We start from the raw sequence: 21,053 nt of genomic DNA on the forward strand, positions 1-21,053 counted from the left end.
TACAGATGGAGGTGACAGATTGATTTGCGTGTCACTAATTTGCACATACAAGAAGCAAAAGTACAGTGAGTTATACTATTTTTTGGTATTTTTCAACTGACTCTGAGTCATCAATGTTGGTGTTGGACAATTTCTGCATTTCTGGCTGCTATGATGTTGTAGTATGACTCCACAGTGAACCCGTTTAAAGTTGATCAACTTTAATAGTTTGAGTACGGTTCTTGAGTAAATTTGTTTGGTAATTTTTAAACACTGCAACACGTAGGCTATCATGTTTTATAAACTAATAATGTGTTTTGTGTGTAAATGTTTAATTTGCAAAGTAACTGTCAGCTAGCCTTTATATGTAGTGGAGTTAAGGTTCGGTACATATGGAAATTAGTCAAAATTGTACTTAAGTGCAGTACTTGAGTAAATGTAGGCCTATCAGTTACTTTTTACTACTGCTGAAACCTTTCACTCATATTCTGTGTAGATGTTTATGACTCAACTGTCCGACCTGCAGTGAGCCTGCAGCAGTTTGCAGCCCAGCAGAGGCCAGGCTCGCCTGCTCTCCGTGTCGACCTTACCAACAGGCAACAGCCTATCTCCTATCTCCACAGTAAATGACAAGTCTATTTTGGAAAAAGAGGCTGCGCCGAAATAGGCACGTCAGCTATTTGGCATCATTGAGGTACCGGAGAAGAAAGAAAGAAAATTAGTCTAGTCAACCGCCCACCGCAGTAGACTGGGGGTGATGTTCCACCATTCTGGATTTACAACCATTTCAAGGATATTTGTGCACAGAGAAGACATTTTTGGTGGGACTTCTATACACTGATACTGGAGTAATTTTAGGCTATCCGGAAATCTTGACGGCCAACTGACGTTTTAGCCCACATGATTCAGCGCCTGTTTTACCTGTGTGGCTGAAGACTCAAGGAGAAAAAAGTAATGTTAGGTTAAACAAAACGATGCTAAATTAACAATACCGAAGACTTGACCGAAGTTATAGCATTTTTTTCCACCTATTTCTACTTAAATTCATAGTATTTTCACACCTGTGACGGTCAAAGTTAATGGCTGCTTTGAGTTAACGTTAGATAAAGTTAACCTAGCTAGCTAACGTTACAACTTCCAGTCTCAGTTAGGCTTACACGCGATTTAACTGTAATTACAAGCGTGTGTACTTCAGTTTTCACACTTTTACATACCGCAAATTAAGGTAATTTAATTCCAACATAATCTTAAAGGCATTTTAGTTAGCGTATAGAAAAACTGATAAATCAACAATGTTTCTGAAGTGGAAGCTTTATCAAACAGCTGATAGCTCTTTCGCTTCTACAAATGGCAATGGACAGAGACGGGCTCTGACAGCTGAGGTTATTTTTGGGACAGGCAGTTCATGCATAAGAGGTGACAAAGCTGGCAAATGTCACCGTTTGAAAGGCACATATCTGCTCTATTTGACCTTGTTACAGGGGAATTTGTTAGTTGTTGTGTTGTTAAACTACCATCCTAATGAATAGGCTTTAGGACATGATGTTAAGTGTGTGTATTGAAGAATTACTGCAGGGCCAGGACAAGAGACATGTTGACTGACACTTACTGTAACTGCCTTCCATAAATATGCCTATCTGGACTGTGCCTTTATGTCTATTTTCATAGTATAACACATTTATAGAGTAATGTTACACTTAAAATTAACTGCCACAGCTTACAATGGTATGGATGCATTTGACATGTTTTTTTTTGTTTTTTAATTTATTGTGTCACAAAAATTAATAATAATAATTGACACAACCTTATATGAACATACAAAATATATAGCTTAGCCTATTTTTTTGCAGTTCAGCAGAAATAGCATTAGTTTCCCTTAAACCTTTATAAAATTAAATTTAAAAAACTGCAATTTATCCATAATTCATAATTGTTCCCAAATTAAGTACTGAAAAATTACTTTGGTGTTTAGTAGCTATAGCAAACAATATCAAGCTACTACCTGTTGTTTTGCCAGCTTTGCAAATTATTAGAAGGACGTCAACAAATGTGATGCGATGTTGCATAGTTCTTCTAAGCCCCTCCCTGGTACTGTATTGTAATATTGTGATTTTTGATTACAGTAACAAACAATGGATCAAAACTTGTTCGGTGGAGTCCCCAGGTTTCTTACCCGCCCAAAGGCATTCTCAGTGTGTGCAGGCAAGGATGCCACACTCAGCTGCACTATTGTGGGCAGCCCAACTCCACTGATCACCTGGGAAAAGGATAAACTTAAGCTGAAATCTGGGGGACGATTCAAGACCGTGGAGGATGGAAATGTGTACCGCCTAACCATCTATGAATTAACACTGGAGGACAGTGGCCAATTCATGTGCCGGGCCAAAAACAGCATTGGGGAAGCCTATGCTGCTGTTACCCTCAAAGTGGCCCTGCCCTCAGAGATGGCTCAGAGGGCCCCTGTTTTCATAGTTAAGCCCACCTCTACACGTGTAGGTTTGGGAGGTGATGTTGTTTTCCACTGCCGGGTTGCAGCTTACCCCGAGGCCAACTTTGATTGGGAGAAAGATGGGCGCTACATGGGGGAGACTAACCGTATCAAGATTGTTTCCGACAGTGACAGCAGCACCTTAAAGATACAAAGTGTGCGGAACCTTGACAGCGGTACCTACACGTGCAGGGCCCAGAACACCGTTGGCCGTTCTCACGCTGCAGCAGCTCTTGTTGTAGAGGCCCAGGATTCCCACCACTTGGCTGCAGACAAGAACACCTCCCTCCTTTCTCACCTACAAAAGCGCAAGGAGGAAATGAAGAAGGACATTTCTATCTATCGCACTGAAGAAAGCAGATCCTCTCTTTCTTCCTCCTCCACAACCAACATTACAGATGGTTTGAATTCCCAGAGTCTGGAATATGAGCTGAGGGCATCTGCGCTGGCAAAGCTGCCCAAAGGTGTGTTTACCCGTACCTGCACAGTGACTGAAGGCAAACATGCCAAACTTAGCTGCTTTGTGACAGGTCACCCTAAGCCCCACATTATCTGGAGGAAGGATGGAACAAACATCAGCGAGGGCCGCAGGCATGTCATTTATGAGGACCAAGCTGAAAACTTCATCCTTAAGATCCTGTATTGCAAGCAGAGTGATAATGGTCTCTACACCTGCAATGCAACCAATATGGCTGGGCAGACCTACAGTGCTGTTTTGGTAACGGTCAAAGGTAAGATGGTCATGTCTTGAGAAAATGCTTAAAGTACAGTGATACATGTTATATGCACATTTAAGAGAATCTGCTAAAGTAAGCTGTCATTGGAGACATGTTCATGAATGATCCGCACGTGTGACATCATAAAGGCTGTCAATCTCGACCACTGTTTAACATTTTCAGCAATTTCCAAGCAAAGGTTAAATGACAAGGCTGGCATAATTACATTAATGTATTATTATTAATAAATTCCATGAAAACCAACGTTAGTTTCAGCCCCGAGATCCCAAGCCAAATGGTTCCAACCAAAGACGCATCTTTCAAAATGGCTCACAAATACACAGATATAGATGCTAAGTAATTTCCTAGACAGCTGGACACTGTAGTTGTTAGCAAACACAACTGAAACAGGACAATATTGAGCTGAAAATGTGTTCCTCTATGACTATTTATTACGCCAGGATGATGTATGTTGGATTTACTCAAAATAAGCTGAGTGCCTAGAAGAAAGAAGAAATGTGTCACCCAGTGCAGCAGTGTGGTTCATTTAATGTGTTTTAATAGTAGTAAAAATTGAGGTATATGGCACAGAGGAATAAGCTATATGTTATTAGGATAAACTCATTGTTGGCCACTGCCCTACTGTAAATGTTGTCCAAATCAATGTACCAAAGCTTAATTTAAAATGTGATATATATTTTTTTCAAAAGGATATATAATGTTAATGACCAACAATCTTTAACAATTGGTACAGTTTTGAGCGAGAACGCTGTAACTGGCAGCCACATATCGGGCTGCAATGTATTCATAGGGCTAATCATCAATTTCCATCCACTCCATTTTTTTATTTTTATTTATTTTATTAATTCAGGACAAAATGTGCTGTTCTTGTCACTGACAGGCTCAGATCAGATGTTAAGTGTCTGACAATATAAAAGAGGATCCCCACAAAGAAAGTAGAGGTCATAAGGGGCAAGATTCCAGATCGGACTATCTGAGCTTTCATTTTCTCAAAGGCAGAGCAGGATACCCAGGGCTCGGTTTATACCTATCGCCATTTCTAGCCACTGGGGGACCATTGGCAGGCTGGGGGGACGCATATTAATGTTAAAAACCTCATAAAATGAAATGTTCATGCCATGGGACCTTTTAAAGAGTACAATCGTTTTTGTTCAACCAGAAAAAGCTCGAATTCGCCATCGCTAAACTCACCATACATTTAAATAAACAATACTTTTAGCATATAGGTTTACAGCCATCATATTTCCACATGTACATGGGTAAATTAAGTGTTTATTTCAACCAAACCAGAGTGGGGATTGCAGCCTGTCTGGTAGGTTTTGGTAATAGCGATTTCAGGTTACCGGTAAACCAAAAGGATCTTACTCTTAAACAAAAAAAGTTGACCTCTGTAGGGATCCTTTTCATAATGTTGTCGGACAGTTACTGTATAATAATAGTCTTAGCATGTCACTGGCAAAAGAAGCACTTTTTTTTGGACCCAAATTAAAGGCGCAATTGCCCATGAATGTTAGATTTTAGCTATTTTTGCCATATTACTTAATACCAATTTCAAAGACTGTTGTTGCCAATAGTCTTAGACACAAAACATAGGTAAATAGGGTCTGGGTTAAAAAAAATCAAAGTTACCCTTTAACCTTTTAAAATGTGTATGACGTTTCACAACAAGGTTGAATTCTGGCTCATCCTCTGAAGGCGGGTGTTGTGTTGCATCTATTTTCTGCTGGTGATGAGTAGTTCACAGATGCTGAGATGGTTGCTCACTTACAGAAGCACATTGGCACCACTGTTAATGATACTTCCCTGGGAAGAAATTGTCCCAAGGGACAAAACTGTAGGGTTTTATATTTATATTAGTATGTCCGATAATGAAGGTTGTGCCACTAATGTACCTATTTATTGCTGGTGCAGGAAAATTGATATTTTTGATGTTTGCTTGGCAGGTTATTAGTTTGCAGGACCTAAATGACAAATTTGCAATGAAAAATATACATTTTGAACTCTTAGTGGTTGAATGACCATATCCATTTCACAATGAATACACAAAATACAACATGGAAAAAGAAGAAAAAGTTCAATGTAAAGAAAAACAACAAATATGGTACATGAAATAGCACCAAATTGTCACTTCTTACCGGTACAGCAAAAATGGAAAAAAGGAGTGAAAGTTTGCTAACAAAACAAAAACATTGCACTTTGTGAAATTTAACAACTTGGATTATTATAGATCACTTAGAAAGTAAATAGGTCCTGGCAGAAAGGGAAGCCAGTCTTGGAAAGCCCATTAAAGCACATATTCATTAGAAATACTAAGGACCACATAAATAACTGTTGACGGTTGTTTCATATGTACTGTGTGTTGTCAAAGCCTGTGACTTAATTATAAGCTAAGGTTTGACAACACTGATTCCCTCCAGTGTTTTGTGCAACTTGATATTCTCTGAGTAATGTGTACTTTGTCCTTTGCATCGTAAAGGAAATATTGTAGATAGTTGAACGTAAATAATACATTTCTATTACATAGGTACAGCTGTCAAACCTTGGTCTTAACAATCAAAGTTTCACAGTTGGCTACCAAAAAGCTTTTATTTGATTTGCTGTATTGCAAAATATTATCTTATCATCATCCACAACTTCCTTTGTAAAAGCTTTTGACTAGTGGAAATATTATTGAATAACCAACTCTCAAAACGTGAGTGCTCAAGGGCTGGCAGTAGCTCAGTCCGGAGGGAGTTGGGTTGGTTCAAGTCCCCCGAACCAAAGTACGGAGTGTGGCTTGGTAGCTGTAGAGATGCCACTTCACCTCCTGGGCACTGCTAGGTGCCCTTGGGCAAGGCACCATACACCCCAAACGCTCAGGGCGCTGGTCTAGCACTGGCAGTCCACTCCCTCTGACATCTCTCCATTTGTGCATTATTAGGTCCTGCGCATGTGTGTGTGTGTATTTCAGGCCTGTGTAGTAATTACTAACAAACAAAATTGAAATTGAAATTTCCCCCACTGGAGATCAGTAAACAGCATACATTTTTAAAGTCATTCCACTGTTAAATTATAAAATTATTATATAAAATGCACACATCAAATGTGATGGATTAGCTCTCTAGCAAGTTTTTTTCCCCAAGATTACACTAGCCTGAATTAGAGATCACGGGGTAATAAATGTAGAACGTTTTAAAAATGGCTGATTTTAAAATAAGCTATATGCTGCATTTTGTGTTTGATTGACCGACATATGCAAAACCAGCAATTTGGCTGCGTAACTTAAATATTCTGTTATTTTCATTGTGTCAGAGCCTAAGGTGCCATTCAGAAGGAAGCTGCAGGATGTGGAGGTACAAGAGAAAACATCAGCCACCCTGATGTGTGAGGTTCCTGTTAGTTCCACCCTGGCCAACTGGTTCATGGAGGAAACACGGCTGGAGCAAAACACCAAATATTACATGGAACAGGAAGGCACCCTGCGTCGTCTCACCATACATAATGTCACAACCAACGACGATGGTGTCTATATCTGCGAGATGAAAGAGGGCAGTCGCACTGTGGCTGAGCTTACTGTCCTAGGTATGGTTGAGACTTTTCTGTCTTTATTTCTTGTTAGATTGTATGTGCAGGCATTATAATGTTATTATCAAGAGTAATTAATATGACCTGCTTAAAATACTGCTAAAAAATTGGGAAATTGAGAACAGCTAGTAAATGTGTCTACAATGCTACTGAATGTGTTTTTATTTATATAACTTTACTTCCTCTCATATCCCAGGCAACATTACTAAGAAGCTTCCCCGGAGGACAGTAGTTCCTGTCAGTGACACTGTCATCTTCTGTGTGGAGCTGGAGCATCCCTTCCCGGATGTTTACTGGACCCGCAATGGCGAGAAGCTGAAGGAAGATTCCCGTATTTCGATTGGCTGCGTGCTCAGACAGTACACACTCACAATTAGAGATTGCCAGACAGATGACTCAGGAGAAGTGGCCTTTGTGGCTGGAGACTGCAAGACTTCCACTCGATTCTCTGTCACTGGTGAGAATGACACTTGGGTCAAATTCAGATTTATTGTATTTGTTTCAACCTACCCATGCAGGATGGCTTAACGTGGTAATTAATGTTTAAATAGTTAAACAGTTAAACTAATGTGTATATGATATATATATATATATATATATATATATATATATATATATTTATATACATACATATATATACTTCTTGAAAATGACCTTACTTGTCTTGCATTATCTTATGTTCTTTTTACTGTTTTATTTATTTTTTGGTTAGAAAAAAAATGTAAGCACTTGGCATTTACCTAACTCTAAAATAACCCTGAGATTACAAACACTACTATAAAGTTTGGTGGATTTACAGTGTTTGCCAAATAGCAACATTTACTAAATGTAAAAGAGGAATACAAAGCAGTACTTTGATATATGAGTTTTTAAAAAACATGGACAATTACAGTTGACATTTTAGTTGTGATCATCTTTATTTGATCATTTTCACCAACAAAAAAAAATAATGAAAAAATCTCATAAAACGTAGATGCTTTTCAGGATATGTACAGCCTATATTCACCTGTTTTGGATTGTTAGAAAATGGATTGTTCCAACACAGGATTTTTAACTTGTGCTATATGGCTTTGGTGGGTCCTGAATCTAGCCTTGTGTTTCAAAACAAAAATGGGTTAAAGTTGACATGAAACATGATCCAATCACTTAATGTGTGTGACGCCCAGTGTCCGTTGTTGTACAGCTACAACTTCCCTATGAAGTTACACCATCCCAGTTATTCTACTGGTGAACAAAGTGTTATCTATACATATACTACATTATACTAACTGACATCTGAATCTGACAAGAATAATTGCCCTAAATGACATTAAAACACTTTTTTTCCCCTATTATCTTTCTTTTGATTTACTACAGTCATTGTGCTCATCTGATTATATAAACAGCATGATCATCACTCTTTTTGCTCTAGCCGCAAGGAAGCATCCTCCCGATCCCCCAGTCGATGCTGTGGTGAAGAACAAGACTGACTCATCCATCACCATTCAGTGGTCCCCTCCTGACAGCGACCGCCCTGTGCCCATCCAGGGCTACATTGTGGAGAGAAGGAAGATTGGCACTCAGACTTGGCAGAGGTGCAATGCTGAAGTAACCATAGTTTCAACAGAGATCACTGTCTGCAGCTTCACAGAAGAATCCACATACCAGTTCCGTATCTCTGCTATGAATGCCTTTGGCCAGAGTCCCTACCTAGAGGTGCCTGGAAGCTACTACCTCGGTAAGACTGATCTCTCTGTGACATTTGTCATTCATGGCTGTATGCTGTTGTTGCATGCATTCAAGTGTACTTTTCTCATGTCTGGCTTGTCTGTTGTCCCCAGAACCCAGAGCTGAAATCAGGAAAGGCCTAATGAACAGTGCTGCAATCGCTGGTGAGGAGTTCTCTATCTCCGTGGAGCTGTCTGCTGTTTGTTCTGGCTTCTGGTCTCTAAACGGCCACCTTCTGCGCAGTGGAGCCGACTACCTCATCACCAGATCCAAGAGCACACACACTCTGCTCATTCGTGTAGTGACCATGGAAATGAACGGAGCTGAGGTCAAGTTTGTGGGTGGAGGCTCGCAAAGTAGTTGCATTCTCTCTGTCAAGGGTAGGCACTCATAGCCAGATAAACTATCAGAACAGAAAAATGCTCTAAGTCATATATACAAATTGTAGTACATTTGTTTTCCTGTATTAAATCACTCTTACCTTTTTGTAATTGAATGCCACTAAATTTATTGCGTGAAGCAACTCAATAATGCCTTCTTACATGAAAAGTGTATTTTTAGCTCCTTCTGTTAGGTTCACCAACAAATCAGATCTGCCTGAGGTGGTGATCTGCAGTGCCCAAGCCACTGCTCAGCTGACTGCTGAGGTGTCTGATTACAATGCACAGGTTTGTGATGGGAACATACATCATTTACAGCTTTACTTTTAGCACGCACATATTCTTTTAATGCACCTTTAACTTTAAAAGTATACAGCAATGGTATACAGTGCATTTTTCTGTGCTATTTTGAGTCTACTCTTTTTGATTCTTTACTTTTTGATTAAGCATTGTGCTCAACTACCTTTAACAATGCAAGAATTATATTCCATTTTAGTTAGACCTTCTTTTCCATTGTCAGTTTTTGATAAATAAGATATGGCCCCCACTTTGGATTGAATAGATGTATTGTATTTAAAGTTGGTAGGGTGTATCATATGGAGTTGAATTCTGTCAGCACAATGTGCAACATTATCTATTTCATGTTCTTGTTAGCCTGAATAGTCTTCCAAGGAGTCACTTTGTATTTGAGCATATGTCAGCACAAGTACTCCTACTTGGTAATACTAGAGTAAAAATAGTTCTACTTGAGTATAATTTTTAATTACTCTTTTAACTATAGCTTTTACTTTATGCTTTCTATTTTGGTAATCTGTGTGTATTTCCTCAGGTGGTGTGGATGAGGAGTGGGCGGGAGGTGAAAATAGGAAAGAAGTATGAACATATGATCATTGACCGCAAGAGGATCCTTATTGTACACAATGTTACAGAGGAAGATGTGGGCATCTACGAGTGTGTTTTAGGTGATGACAGAATGTCCCTGCAACTCACTCTTAAAGGTACGCTCATCAAAAAAGTACAGTTTAACTTTATCCCAGAGAAAATTCAACAATCTGTCTGCCAAGGATTGTGTGTTGGTCTGTGAAGTTAGTATCACCAATATGCTCTGCTCAGTGCAAAGATGATTGCTTAAAGGGAACTGGGCTCAGTGTGTGTAACAACTAATGTCTTAAGCCAACATGCAGACCTTCGCTGATGGCTGTGAACATGTGCTTATGAGCCATTAAATAGAGGAAAGAGCTATCTGTCATCATGTAGTTAATTCCTGTGTTGCTACACCAATTAATTCCACACATGAACTGCTCTGATAACAAACATAAAGATATATATTTCCAAAGGGATTTTAATGAATGCCACCAAGATTGTACCAGTACACAAATGTGGTATCACATTTTAATTGTATGAATTAAAACAAGACATCAACAATAATTGATTTAAAAAGTCATCACTCAATTACCACTCTCTTTTTCTCTAAGATGAACCTGCCAAGTTTCTAAACAAAGCCAGAGGTACCATGGGAATGTCATCTTCCCTTAAAGGAGATCTTGAGCTGAGCTGTGAAGTATCTCCTGCCAGCGCAGTCGTTGTGTGGAGAAGAGATCAAGTGGAGATCACTTCGGATGAAAGAACTGCCTTCATCTCCAAAGGGACTCAAAGGAAACTCATCATCAAGAATGCCAAGAAAAGTGACGAAGGACATTATTCCTGTGAGACAGCAGCAGACAAAGTCACATTTCAGGTCAAGATAAAAGGTAAGATTGTGTAAGGATTTTGTAGTACTATTCAACACTTGGCTGCACATCACAGATATTAATATATCTTTTTTCTTTATCTTTTTCTTAGAAACTCAGGCCGTTGCTGCCTTCTCCAATAAGGAGTCAGTCCAGAAGGAGGTGAAAGCTACTCTCTCCCAGAAAGCCATTCTTAGTTGCAATGTTTCAGATAGCAAGACAGAGGTGAAATGGTACAAAGATGGAAAGTTGTTGATATCCAGTAGGACAACATACTCAGAAGTAAAAGACAATACTCGTCAGCTGGTGATTGAAAGAGTGGAGAAGAGCGATGCTGGAGAGTATACATGCGAAGCCGGAGGGGATAAGCTGGTCTTCAAGATATTTGTGTCAGGTAGGACCGCTCGATTGATTAATGTGTGTTTCTGTATATATATATATATAATATATATATATATATATATACTATAATTATTTACCAGATCATATGATCTGGTAAATAATTATAGTTTTATGCAATTTATATAAACACTGTCTTGGTGTCTTACTATTGTATGAATAGGATTTGCGTTAAGGGTTTGAAGAAGGTTAGTTGCTACACATGTAATTATCTTTATACATCACATTTATATGATGTAGTATCAATTTTGTGAATTAAATGCCCCAAACAAGACTTGATTAGGTTTGCCTAGGAGAGTAAATAATCATTATTGTCCTGAAGAACGCATAAGTTAGATGTCTCTAATATGTTTCAGTCATCGGTGAACCTTAAACAGTGCTTATAACAACAAACTGTATTTCTCGTTGACGTAACCCTCAGAGGACCAGTCAGCTTTCTTCAACAAGGAATCCGTCCAGAGGGAGGTAAAAGCCACTCTCTCCCAGAAGGCCACTCTGAGTTGTGAGGTTACTGATACAAAGACAGATGTGAAATGGTACAAGGATGGCAAACTGCTGACTCCTAGCAAGACAATCCATACTGAGTCCAAAGGCAAGAGTCGTCAGCTGGTGATAGAAAGCTTAGAGAAAAAGGATGCTGGAGAATACATCTGTGAGGCTGGGAATGAGAAGTTGGCTTTCACTATGCATGTGGCAGGTAAGGGAAGGTGGATTTTCAAAATAATAATATTACTAATTGGATGTTAATTGGATCTTATATTTGCTTTCTCATGCCTCCTCCATCAGAGGCCCAGTCAGCCTTTTCCAAAAAGGAGTCAGTCCAGAGGGAGGTGAAAGCCACTCTCTCCAAGAAAGCCACTATGAGCTGTGACGTTTCGGATTCCAAGACAGAGGTGAAATGGTACAAGGATGGCAAGCTACTGACTTCCAGTAAGACAATACACACAGAGTCTAAGGGTAAAAGTCGCCAGCTGGTGATAGACAGCGTGGAGAAGAAGGATGTTGGAGAATACATCTGTGAGGCTGGGACTGAGAAGCTGGTCTTCAAACTCCAAGTGGCAGGTAGGGCCCAGGACTAAACTGGCTGATAGTATTTCTATTAATTGATGCAAGGTATTGCAGATTTTCATGAATCCACAAACAAGTACAACTTTTTTATCATCCACATTAATGGTTTCCTCCACAGACACGCAGGTCCAGTCTGCAGTCTCTAACAAGGTGTCTGTCCAGAAGGAGGTAAAAGCTACTCTCTCCCAGAAAGCCACTCTGAGCTGGGAGATATCTGATACCAAGACAGAGGTGAAATGGTACAAGGATGGCAAACTGCTGGGCATCAGTAAGGCCATCCATACAGAGTCAAAGGGCAAGAGTTGTCAGCTGGTGATCGACAGTGTGGACAAGAAGGATGCTGGAGAATACATATGTGAGGCTGGAACAGAGAAGCAGGTCTTTAAAATACTTGTGGAAGGTAAGGAGAATGTAGTATGTTTAATAAATACCAAATGTTAACTTCTTTTTTTTTGTACCTTTTTGAGAACAGTGTGTGTAAACACTAGATACAATTGAGGTAAAACCTAGTTTAATGACTGCCTCAAACAATGTGAATTGCATTGTAATAAACATGAAAATTACAAATCTTCAAATACTAAGTAATTATTCTAGCTTTTTTAAATAATAAGAATGTATGGACTACTGAGCGTCATGCTTCGATTTCTTGCTGCATTTGGTCTTCTTCTCTTCCTCAATTAATTGTTTATGATATATTTATTGTGCCTCTGTTGTCCAATTTGCTTTCACTTTACGAATGCAAAGTACAGTGTTGTGTCTCTATAATTTGATGTGTTTTAATAGAGCTTATTCTTCTGGGCACTGCTTATGTAAGGTTTGGTTGCATTTGTCCAGTAAATCCGTTATTCTGTATGTGTGCTGTGGTTTAAAGAGTCTAGTTCTTTTTGAATAGATAATTGTACTGCCACCACACTCTTTTGCAGATACTTCTACAGAAGTCCAGGCTAAATCCGCTTTCCTCAACAAAGAGTCTGTCCAGAGGGATGTGAAATCTATTCTCTCCCAGAAAGCCATCCTGAGCTGTGAGGTAGTTGACAACAAGACAGAGGTAAAATGGTACAAGGATGGCAAACTGCTGAGTCCCAGCAGAGCAGTTCACATGGAATCAAAGGGCAAGATTCGTCAACTGGTGATTGACAGCGTAGAGAAGAAAGATGCAGGAGAATACATCTGTGAAGTTGGAACTGAAAAACTGGCATTTAAAGTACATGTGACAGGTATGAGGAATCAAGGGGGTAGTATATGTGATTAGTGCGTATTTTGTTTAAGTTTGTGAAGTAGACCAAAAACGGCTTTAGTGGAGGCTTTTAATTTATTTGTTTTGCTTCACTACTGTTCTGGGTTAATTTGTGTATGTTGCAGCATGTTGGTATCACAGATATTTGTGTTGCTCTTTGTGATTTTTTAGTTTTATCTTTCTAACTACACAATATAGTTGGCTGGTCTTGGCTGCATATTTATTTCATCTCTGTTGATGTGTTGATGTAAAACAATTTTATATGTTATAAGTTATATTTTGGCTTGTATCATCCTGACACAGTAGTTCCACATTGTTTTAATGAGTTGTATTAAAGTAAAGGGCGGAAAGGCCATGACATTCTCCCTTATTACTTTTGCAGAGATCCAACCCAAGTCAGTATTCTCCAACATGGAATCAGTCCAGAAGGAGGTGAAAGCCGCTTTCTCCCAGAAAGCCACTCTGAATTGTGAGGTAGCTGATACCAAAACAGTGGTAAAATGGTACAAAGATGGCACACTGCTGACTTCCAGTAAGACGATCCATGTAGAGTCGAAAGGCAAGAGTCGTCAGCTGGTGATTGACAGTGTGGAAAAGAAGGATGCTGGAAAATACATCTGTGAGGCTGGGACTGAGACGTTATCTTTTATGATACGTGTGGCAGGTAGGACGATTAAGATGTCACCAGTATTTCCAAAAGTATGCAAATGTGATATTTTTTTGGTATTGTGTTTTTCTGTTTGTGTTTAATCATTATTAAGTGTGTTCATTATGGATGAAAATGTTTGGCTGTGCTATGAATTTCGGGGTTAGCTGATATGTTGTTTGTTTGTTAACTTCAACATTTTCTTTTGATCTGCAGAAGCCCCAGGTGTCTTTTCTAACAAGGAGTCAGTCCAGAAGGAGGTGAAAGCCATTCTCTCCCAGAAAGCCACTCTGAGCTGTGAGGTAGCTGATACCAAAACAGAGGTGAAATGGTACAAAGATGGCAAACTGCTGACTTCCAGTAAGACAATCCATGTAGAGTCAAAAGGCAAGAGTCGTCAGCTGGTGATTGACAATGTGGAAAAGAAGGATGCTGGAGAATACATCTGTGAGGCTGGGACTGAGACGTTATCTTTTAAGATGCATGTGGCAGGTAGGAGGATTAAGATGTCACCAGTATTTCCAAGAGTATGCAAATGTGATATTTTTTTGCTATTGTGTTTTTCTGTTTGCGTTTAATCATTAATAAGTGTGTTCATTATGGTTGAAAACTTTTGGCTGTGCTATGTATTTCGGGGTTAGTTGATATGTTGTTTGGTTGTTAACATCAACATTTTCATTTGATCTGCAGAAGCCCCAGCTGTCTTCTCTAACAAGGAGTCAGTCCAGAAGGAGGTAAAAGCCATTCTCTCCCAGAAAGCCACTCTGAGCTGTGAGGTTTCCGATTCCAAGACAGAGGTGAAATGGTACAAGGATGGCAAGCTGCTGACTTTCAGCAAAGCAGTCCACATGGAGTCAAAAGGCAAAAATCGTGAGCTGGTGATAGAAAAAATGGAGAAAAAAGATGCTGGAGAATACACATGTGAGGCTGGAACCGAAAAGCTGTTATTTAAGCTGCAGATGAAAGGTAAAATATATTTAAAATATAATTTATTTTGCCAAGCTTGATAATTCTCAGCAGAAATCATTAAAAAAATATGCTCTTGGTTATCTTTAGAGGCAGCTGTCAAGTTCCAGAATAAACTTGTCAAGGACACATGCATTGTTCAAGCAAGTGAAAAAGTTGTTTTGACCACCGAGCTGACTACCGAGAGCGGTAGTGTGAAGTGGTTTAGAGATGGTGTGGAGCTCAAGGAGGGCAGCAAGTATGAAATGAAAAAAGATGGCCTTTCTCGTACCCTGATAGTAAAATCCACCGAATCCAAAGACAGTGGAACATACTCCTGTCAAACTGCTGATGACAAACTGGAGTTCAATGTTCAAGTTAAAGGCAAGTTATGCAAATGTTTCTAACAATCTGATAATTGCTGTAACAATCTCTTCAGATGCAAGATTTTGATTTTATGTCCTTTATGTAACTCTCATCTTTTCATTTCAGATTCGGCTTTGAAGTTTGTTGTCCCTTTGAAACCTACTACAGTGGAGTTGGAAGGTACACTTAGCCTGATGTGTGAACTAAATCAAACTTTAGGGGATGTTGTCTGGCATCATGATGGCCGTGAGATCAAACCTGGAGGCAGGCACTGTGTCAGGACAGATGGTGCTAAGCGGGTTCTCACTGTGACGGGAATGACTAAAGAAGATGAAGGAGAATACAGCTGTGAATGTAGAAATGACAAGACCTCTGCTAAAATCACCTCAAAAGGTAATTCATTATTTTATTTAACTCAAATTCTCAATCAAATTCAATGTTTCAGAATAGACACGTTTTCTTTCATATCAGCCTGCTTCATTTGATGCTGCGTGTTCTTATTAGCACCCAGACTGGTGAGGCTAACCACCAAACTGAACAATGTGGCTGCAATGGAGGGAAAAGACGCCATTTTCAAGTGCGCTGTCAACCCAGCGGAAGCCTATGTTAAGTGGTTCCACAACAATCTACCCGTGACTGCTGGGCCCAAGTATAAGATTGAGCATGGTGGCAGCAGTTACTCACTCACCATCACTTCTGTCACCCAGAAAGATGCTGGAGAGATAAGTGTCGATGCAGAAGGCAAAAGCTGCAAAGCTACTCTACAAGTGCAGCGTAAGAACATGTTTGCTAAAATATAATTTTCAAGAATGTTAAATAATCTAATCCTCATTAAATTCCACATTTATTTTCGCCCCAATTAGATGAACCTGTGACATTTAAGAAGAAGCTAGAAAACCTGACAGTGGAGGAGCAGAGTGAAGTGAAGCTGGAGGTGGAGCTCAGTAAGCCATCTGGAGAAGTGAAGTGGATGAAGAACAGCATAGTGCTGCAGCCTGTAGGAAACATGGAGATTCGGGTAGACGGAGCTAAGCAGGCTCTGATCTTTAAGAGTGTGACTCATGCTGACCGGGGCATCTACTCCTGTGAATCTCTGGATGACAAAACCCAGGGCAAACTCAATGTGGAGAGTAAGACTGATCCACAGTCACATAAAAAATACATTGTTTTTACAACCTTGCTTCCATTTTAACATTCAAACATTTTCTCCTCCTCCCTTCAGTGAAGAAGATTCAAGTAGTAAAGGGTCTAACAGAAACCAAGGCACATGAAACAGAGACGGTAACTCTTGAGGTAGAACTTAGCCAGGCTGATGTTGAAGGCTCCTGGACCAGGGATGGGGCCAAGTTAAAGTCAGGGGCGAACTGCCGTATAACAGCCCTGGGAAAGAAACACGCCTTAACGTTGTCCAATCTCAAGAGGGAGGATGCAGGAACTATTGCCTTCCAAGCAGAAGGAGTGCATAATTCTGGCAAACTGATTGTTACAGGTAAGGGATGCTTCTTGTTAAACTATGTACACACTGCAGGCTAAAAGTGGCCCAAATGGACAGTGGCCTCCATGTTTTCTTTCATGCAACAGCTGTTACATGTGACGTTTTTTTGTTCTTTTGCACATATAGGTCAGTTCAAGACTGCGACTAGGTCACACTGGAATTTGATATAGATCACATTTAAAAAATAATGTGAACAGCCAAACAAACAAAAAAATTACATCTAAGCAATACATCTGAATTGAGCACCAAGGCTTGCAGTGTAGCAATTTGTCACCTAATTGGTCACTAGGGTCTTTTTATACAGCCCCCATTCTGCCATGAGTCATCATTTAGTCACATTTTGACCAACATGTGTTGATTCTACAGAACCTCCTTCTATGATCTCCAAGCCAATTATGGATAGCAGTGTTCCTGAGAAGGAGAAGGTTACTTTTGAATGTGAAGTGTCCAGAACCAATGCAGATGTTAAATGGTTCAAGGTAATACATTCTTATTTAAATTACTGTTGTCAGAGTGAATAATATGAATTAAAAAGTATGCAGTACATATTATGTAACATTTAAAACTATGTTTTAAATGTCAAAACTAAATGTCAAAACTACATTTAAAATATGATTAATTTGCAGGATGATGTGGAACTGAAACCAGGGAAGAACTTTGGCATCCATTCCTTGGGCCGAAAGCGCACTTTGGTCATCAACAAATGTACACCTGAAGATGCAGGCACTTACATCTGTCGCACTACTGATGATAACACCTCTGCTAAACTCACCGTTGTTGGTAATTATTAGTCATGTCATGAAGCTCACAAATCAGTCAGGTGCCATTACTTAGGGTATTGTATAACAATTTACAGAAACATCTTTAAATTATTTTCCCTGCAGCCAGAGATATTAAGATTGTTAAGAAGCTGGAGGATGTGGAAGTGATGGAGAAGGAGAGTGCTGCATTTGTCTGTGAAATCTCACATGATGAAGTGGACTGCCAGTGGTATAAAGGAAGTATCAAACTCAAAGTCGGTGACAACATCAAGATGAGACAAGAGGGTAAGGTCTCAAGAAAGTAGTACACTAATGTATACACCAATTCATACATTTTTATAGGATTGTAAGTAAGTAATGATTATCTACAAGCTGTCAATTTCTTATTCCAGGCAGAACCTATGTACTGCTGTTTAGGTCTGTCACCCCAGAAGATATGGGGGAGATTAAATTCACAGCTGACAAGGCTTCATCAACTGCAAAACTTAAAGTGAAAGGTAAATGAGTCTATGTTATGTGCTGAAATCTGTGTATATTGCTGCATGGATAAGCTAACCCACGTTGCAATGTTCAGATGTGGTTGCAAATTGATCATTTCTATTCACCTTTGCACATTTAAAACCATTTTTTCCTCTAAATAAGAAACCAGTAGGCTACTGTAAACATAATATTATGCTATACAGACATTTGCATACAAACTAAAAGTTCCTGAATAATTTCTAAAATTGACCTCAACATTTCAACTGCTTTAGTGAGCCAAATATAAAGGTCACACTAAAGTTAGATGATATGTTGTCTTGCTAAAAGAGTAAACAATGTATCATTCTGACAATAATGGTGAAATAGAAAATCCAGTTGCAACTTGTATTTACATTGTTATGCCTCATTGAGGCCTGATGGCAAAAGGAAACACAACTTTTATGGTGTCTTACTAGCTGATGTTTAAGATTATTTTCTAGGGTTTTGTCAAAGCTTTCTGTCTTGATTGAATGTAGGTCTATTCAATGGTCTATCTGTAGAGAACACATCATTGGTCCAATGATTTTAGGGTCATTGATGATTGGACATCTCCAGGAGTATGAGAAACAAAGAAAAACTGCTTAGTCAGTTGACCATGAGGTGCTCTAATTTGCATCAACATGGACATGTTTCCTAGTTTCTATGTCAGCATCTCACTGTTTGAAATCAAACAGCACCTGATATATAAACAAGAATGACTGGCACACAGTAATTTCCATTTACTGTAGTGTCATAACAAGATTATTGCTGTCTGCTTTAGCTTTTGCAAAAGAAAACGATGAACATGACGGTTTCATTACTTATTAGCTCCATTTGCTTTTGACAAAACATTATTCAATTGTGAACATTGCTTGTAGTGTGCATAGGCAAGGGCTTTGGCAAGGCCTCGGCATTAATAGCCTTAAATCTTCCTTTTTTGCCATACGTGATCATTTTCATTGATTCAGTGTTGTTGTTACTGTAGAACTGCCTGTCAAGTTTGTGAAGAGACTCAGGGATAAGATAGCGATGTATAAGCATCGTGGTCATCTTGAATGCCAAGTGTCACGTGCCAGTGCAAATGTGAAGTGGTACAAGAACAAGATGGAGATCCAACACGGCAAGAAATACGAGATCAAAAGTGAAGATGTGTACCGAAAACTCACCATCAACGATGTGGACTCTGGGGATGAAGACACCTATACCTGTGACGGCACTGATGACAAGACATCCTGTAAACTACTTGTGGAAGGTAAACATGATGGAAGATGACAAAGGTTGAGTGTAAGCTTAGTTTCAAGTTCATCAATTGTAGGGAATTTACGTATATGGCCGTGCATAATTGTGTGTAAAAGTATTTTTACAAACATGCCATCAGACTCCTATTCAATGAGGTATCTCTGTCTACACTCTGTCTACATCAATGTTTGTCTGTCTATCTATGTTTAAGTATTGGACTAATGGAATATAGAGGAACATAATGTTGATTTATTTCTTGAAATTTCTATTGGAACAAGCCAAATTAATTAACATAGTAATTTGTATTTTAAATTATGTGTGTGAAAAAAATGTGTTATTACTGCAGGTGAAGTAACCCACACAGGTGTTTTCAGTCATTCAGTTGAGTAGACCTCTGCTAAGGTTGAAGTTTGGTGGGAAATATGTTAAGTCAAGTAAATGGCCTATTTGACAAATAATAGGCCTTTTTCACAGAAGACTAACCAAACTAGTTTGAAGTTATTTAGAAATACTAGCCCATTTTTTACTAAGATACTGTAGTACTGCTGTAAAAAGGAGTCCTCATTACAGGAGCTTTGCTTTGCCACAAGTGCAGCTGTATGGGATTTGCAATTTGATTTGGATCTTAAAAAAGCTTTACTAATACTTTACCATATCGGTGTGGTCCTTTCAATACAGTATGATATATACAAATCAGTAATATTTTTATTTTATGAAATCAGATAATTGACTTCTTACTAAACCATTCTCTTAATGACCCCTTTAGAGCAGTCCATCAGCATTGTCCGGGAGCTTAGTTCAGTAGAAGTGACAGAACCCTTTGCAGCTGTTTTTGAAGTTGAAATCAGTATGGAACTGGTGAAACCTCCTTTATGGACTCTAAATGGAGTTGCCGTGCAGGAAAGTGCTGATATTGAAATGGAAAAAGAGGGCACTATGCACCGTCTCACTTTCAAAAAGACCAAGGCACCGATGACCGGACCTGTGCAGTTTACAGCTGGGAAGAGTAAATCTTTAGCCCAGCTCACAGTCAAAGGTAAATGTACTGCACTGTGATACTGTTGTTGGTGAATATATCCAGCATAATTCAATTGAGTCTAATCATATTCTGTTACTCACATTTAGAGCGTCCACTTGAGATTGCAGAGCCTATCAAAGATGTGAAGGCAAAGGAGAAAAGCTCTGCCATACTCACCTGCAAATTCTCTGCCTCACCCAAAGAGGTTAAGTGGTTGAAAGGGCCGGTACCTCTAGCAGCGTCAGACAAGTATAACATCAAGCAAGATGCTACAAGGGCTCAACTTACTATTCAAAAGTTGACTGAGGAAGACAGTGGAGAGTACCGCTGTCAGTCTGGACCTTCTGAGACCAAAGGGACACTTACTGTTGAAGGTGCAGTATGGACCTTTAAATACCAAATACAATACAGAAATTGTGCATTTTCTTATTCAGACCATCACATACAGCAGCTATTTTATAATGGTTGTGGATTACATTGGTCTTTAACCTAAAACTTGTGTTTCTTCTGTCCAGTGCGTGACATTAAAATCATCAAGCACTTGGCTGACACACAGGTTGATGAAGACAGCGATGCAGTGTTCTCATGTGAGATTAACTATGCAGATGAAGTGGCACAGTGGTTTCTAAATGACAAGGTGCTCTTCACTAATGAAGTTAACACCATTACTCATGAAGAGAAGGTTCACAAGCTCACACTGAGGAACTTGGCACCTCAGGATGGGGGGACCATCACCTTTCAAGTCCGCAAGGTGAAAGAATCTGTGACACTTAAAGTTAAAGGTAAGAACTGCCAT

The 21,053-nt window shown here is 39.3% G+C and overlaps 1 protein-coding gene across 16 annotated transcripts in view; it reads left to right on the forward strand.

Annotated features, from left to right (window-relative positions):
- The first annotated feature begins 652 nt into the window (after positions 1–652).
- Positions 653–21,053, forward strand: part of obscnb (obscurin, cytoskeletal calmodulin and titin-interacting RhoGEF b) — a 54,534-nt gene continuing 34,133 nt past the window's right edge. For 3 of the 16 annotated variants that reach the window (XM_032532038.1, XM_032532040.1, XM_032532049.1), the window contains exons 1-30: positions 654–930; positions 2,103–3,198; positions 6,496–6,765; positions 6,965–7,225; positions 8,180–8,485; positions 8,589–8,855; positions 9,037–9,143; positions 9,685–9,853; positions 10,331–10,606; positions 10,698–10,979; positions 11,406–11,681; positions 11,771–12,046; positions 12,171–12,452; positions 12,976–13,269; positions 13,672–13,953; positions 14,152–14,427; positions 14,626–14,901; positions 14,992–15,264; positions 15,373–15,639; positions 15,751–16,020; positions 16,110–16,376; positions 16,469–16,735; positions 17,108–17,220; positions 17,368–17,521; positions 17,626–17,787; positions 17,895–17,999; positions 18,986–19,252; positions 20,006–20,275; positions 20,365–20,631; positions 20,773–21,039. In XM_032532038.1, coding sequence (XP_032387929.1) covers positions 2,112–3,198; positions 6,496–6,765; positions 6,965–7,225; positions 8,180–8,485; positions 8,589–8,855; positions 9,037–9,143; positions 9,685–9,853; positions 10,331–10,606; positions 10,698–10,979; positions 11,406–11,681; positions 11,771–12,046; positions 12,171–12,452; positions 12,976–13,269; positions 13,672–13,953; positions 14,152–14,427; positions 14,626–14,901; positions 14,992–15,264; positions 15,373–15,639; positions 15,751–16,020; positions 16,110–16,376; positions 16,469–16,735; positions 17,108–17,220; positions 17,368–17,521; positions 17,626–17,787; positions 17,895–17,999; positions 18,986–19,252; positions 20,006–20,275; positions 20,365–20,631; positions 20,773–21,039 — 7,936 coding nt within the window. In that variant the 5' untranslated portion in view covers positions 654–930; positions 2,103–2,111. Of the gene's footprint in view, positions 931–2,102; positions 3,199–6,495; positions 6,766–6,964; positions 7,226–8,179; positions 8,486–8,588; positions 8,856–9,036; positions 9,144–9,684; positions 9,854–10,330; positions 10,607–10,697; positions 10,980–11,405; positions 11,682–11,770; positions 12,047–12,170; positions 12,453–12,975; positions 13,270–13,671; positions 13,954–14,151; positions 14,428–14,625; positions 14,902–14,991; positions 15,265–15,372; positions 15,640–15,750; positions 16,021–16,109; positions 16,377–16,468; positions 16,736–17,107; positions 17,221–17,367; positions 17,522–17,625; positions 17,788–17,894; positions 18,000–18,985; positions 19,253–20,005; positions 20,276–20,364; positions 20,632–20,772; positions 21,040–21,053 lie in introns of all 16 variants that reach the window. The other 13 variants (XM_032532048.1, XM_032532043.1, XM_032532045.1 and 10 more) reach the window with 9 other exon arrangements.

The sequence above is a fragment of the Etheostoma spectabile genome, chromosome 12 (assembly GCF_008692095.1).
Source record: "Etheostoma spectabile isolate EspeVRDwgs_2016 chromosome 12, UIUC_Espe_1.0, whole genome shotgun sequence".
Classification (NCBI taxonomy): Eukaryota; Metazoa; Chordata; class Actinopteri; order Perciformes; family Percidae; genus Etheostoma; species Etheostoma spectabile.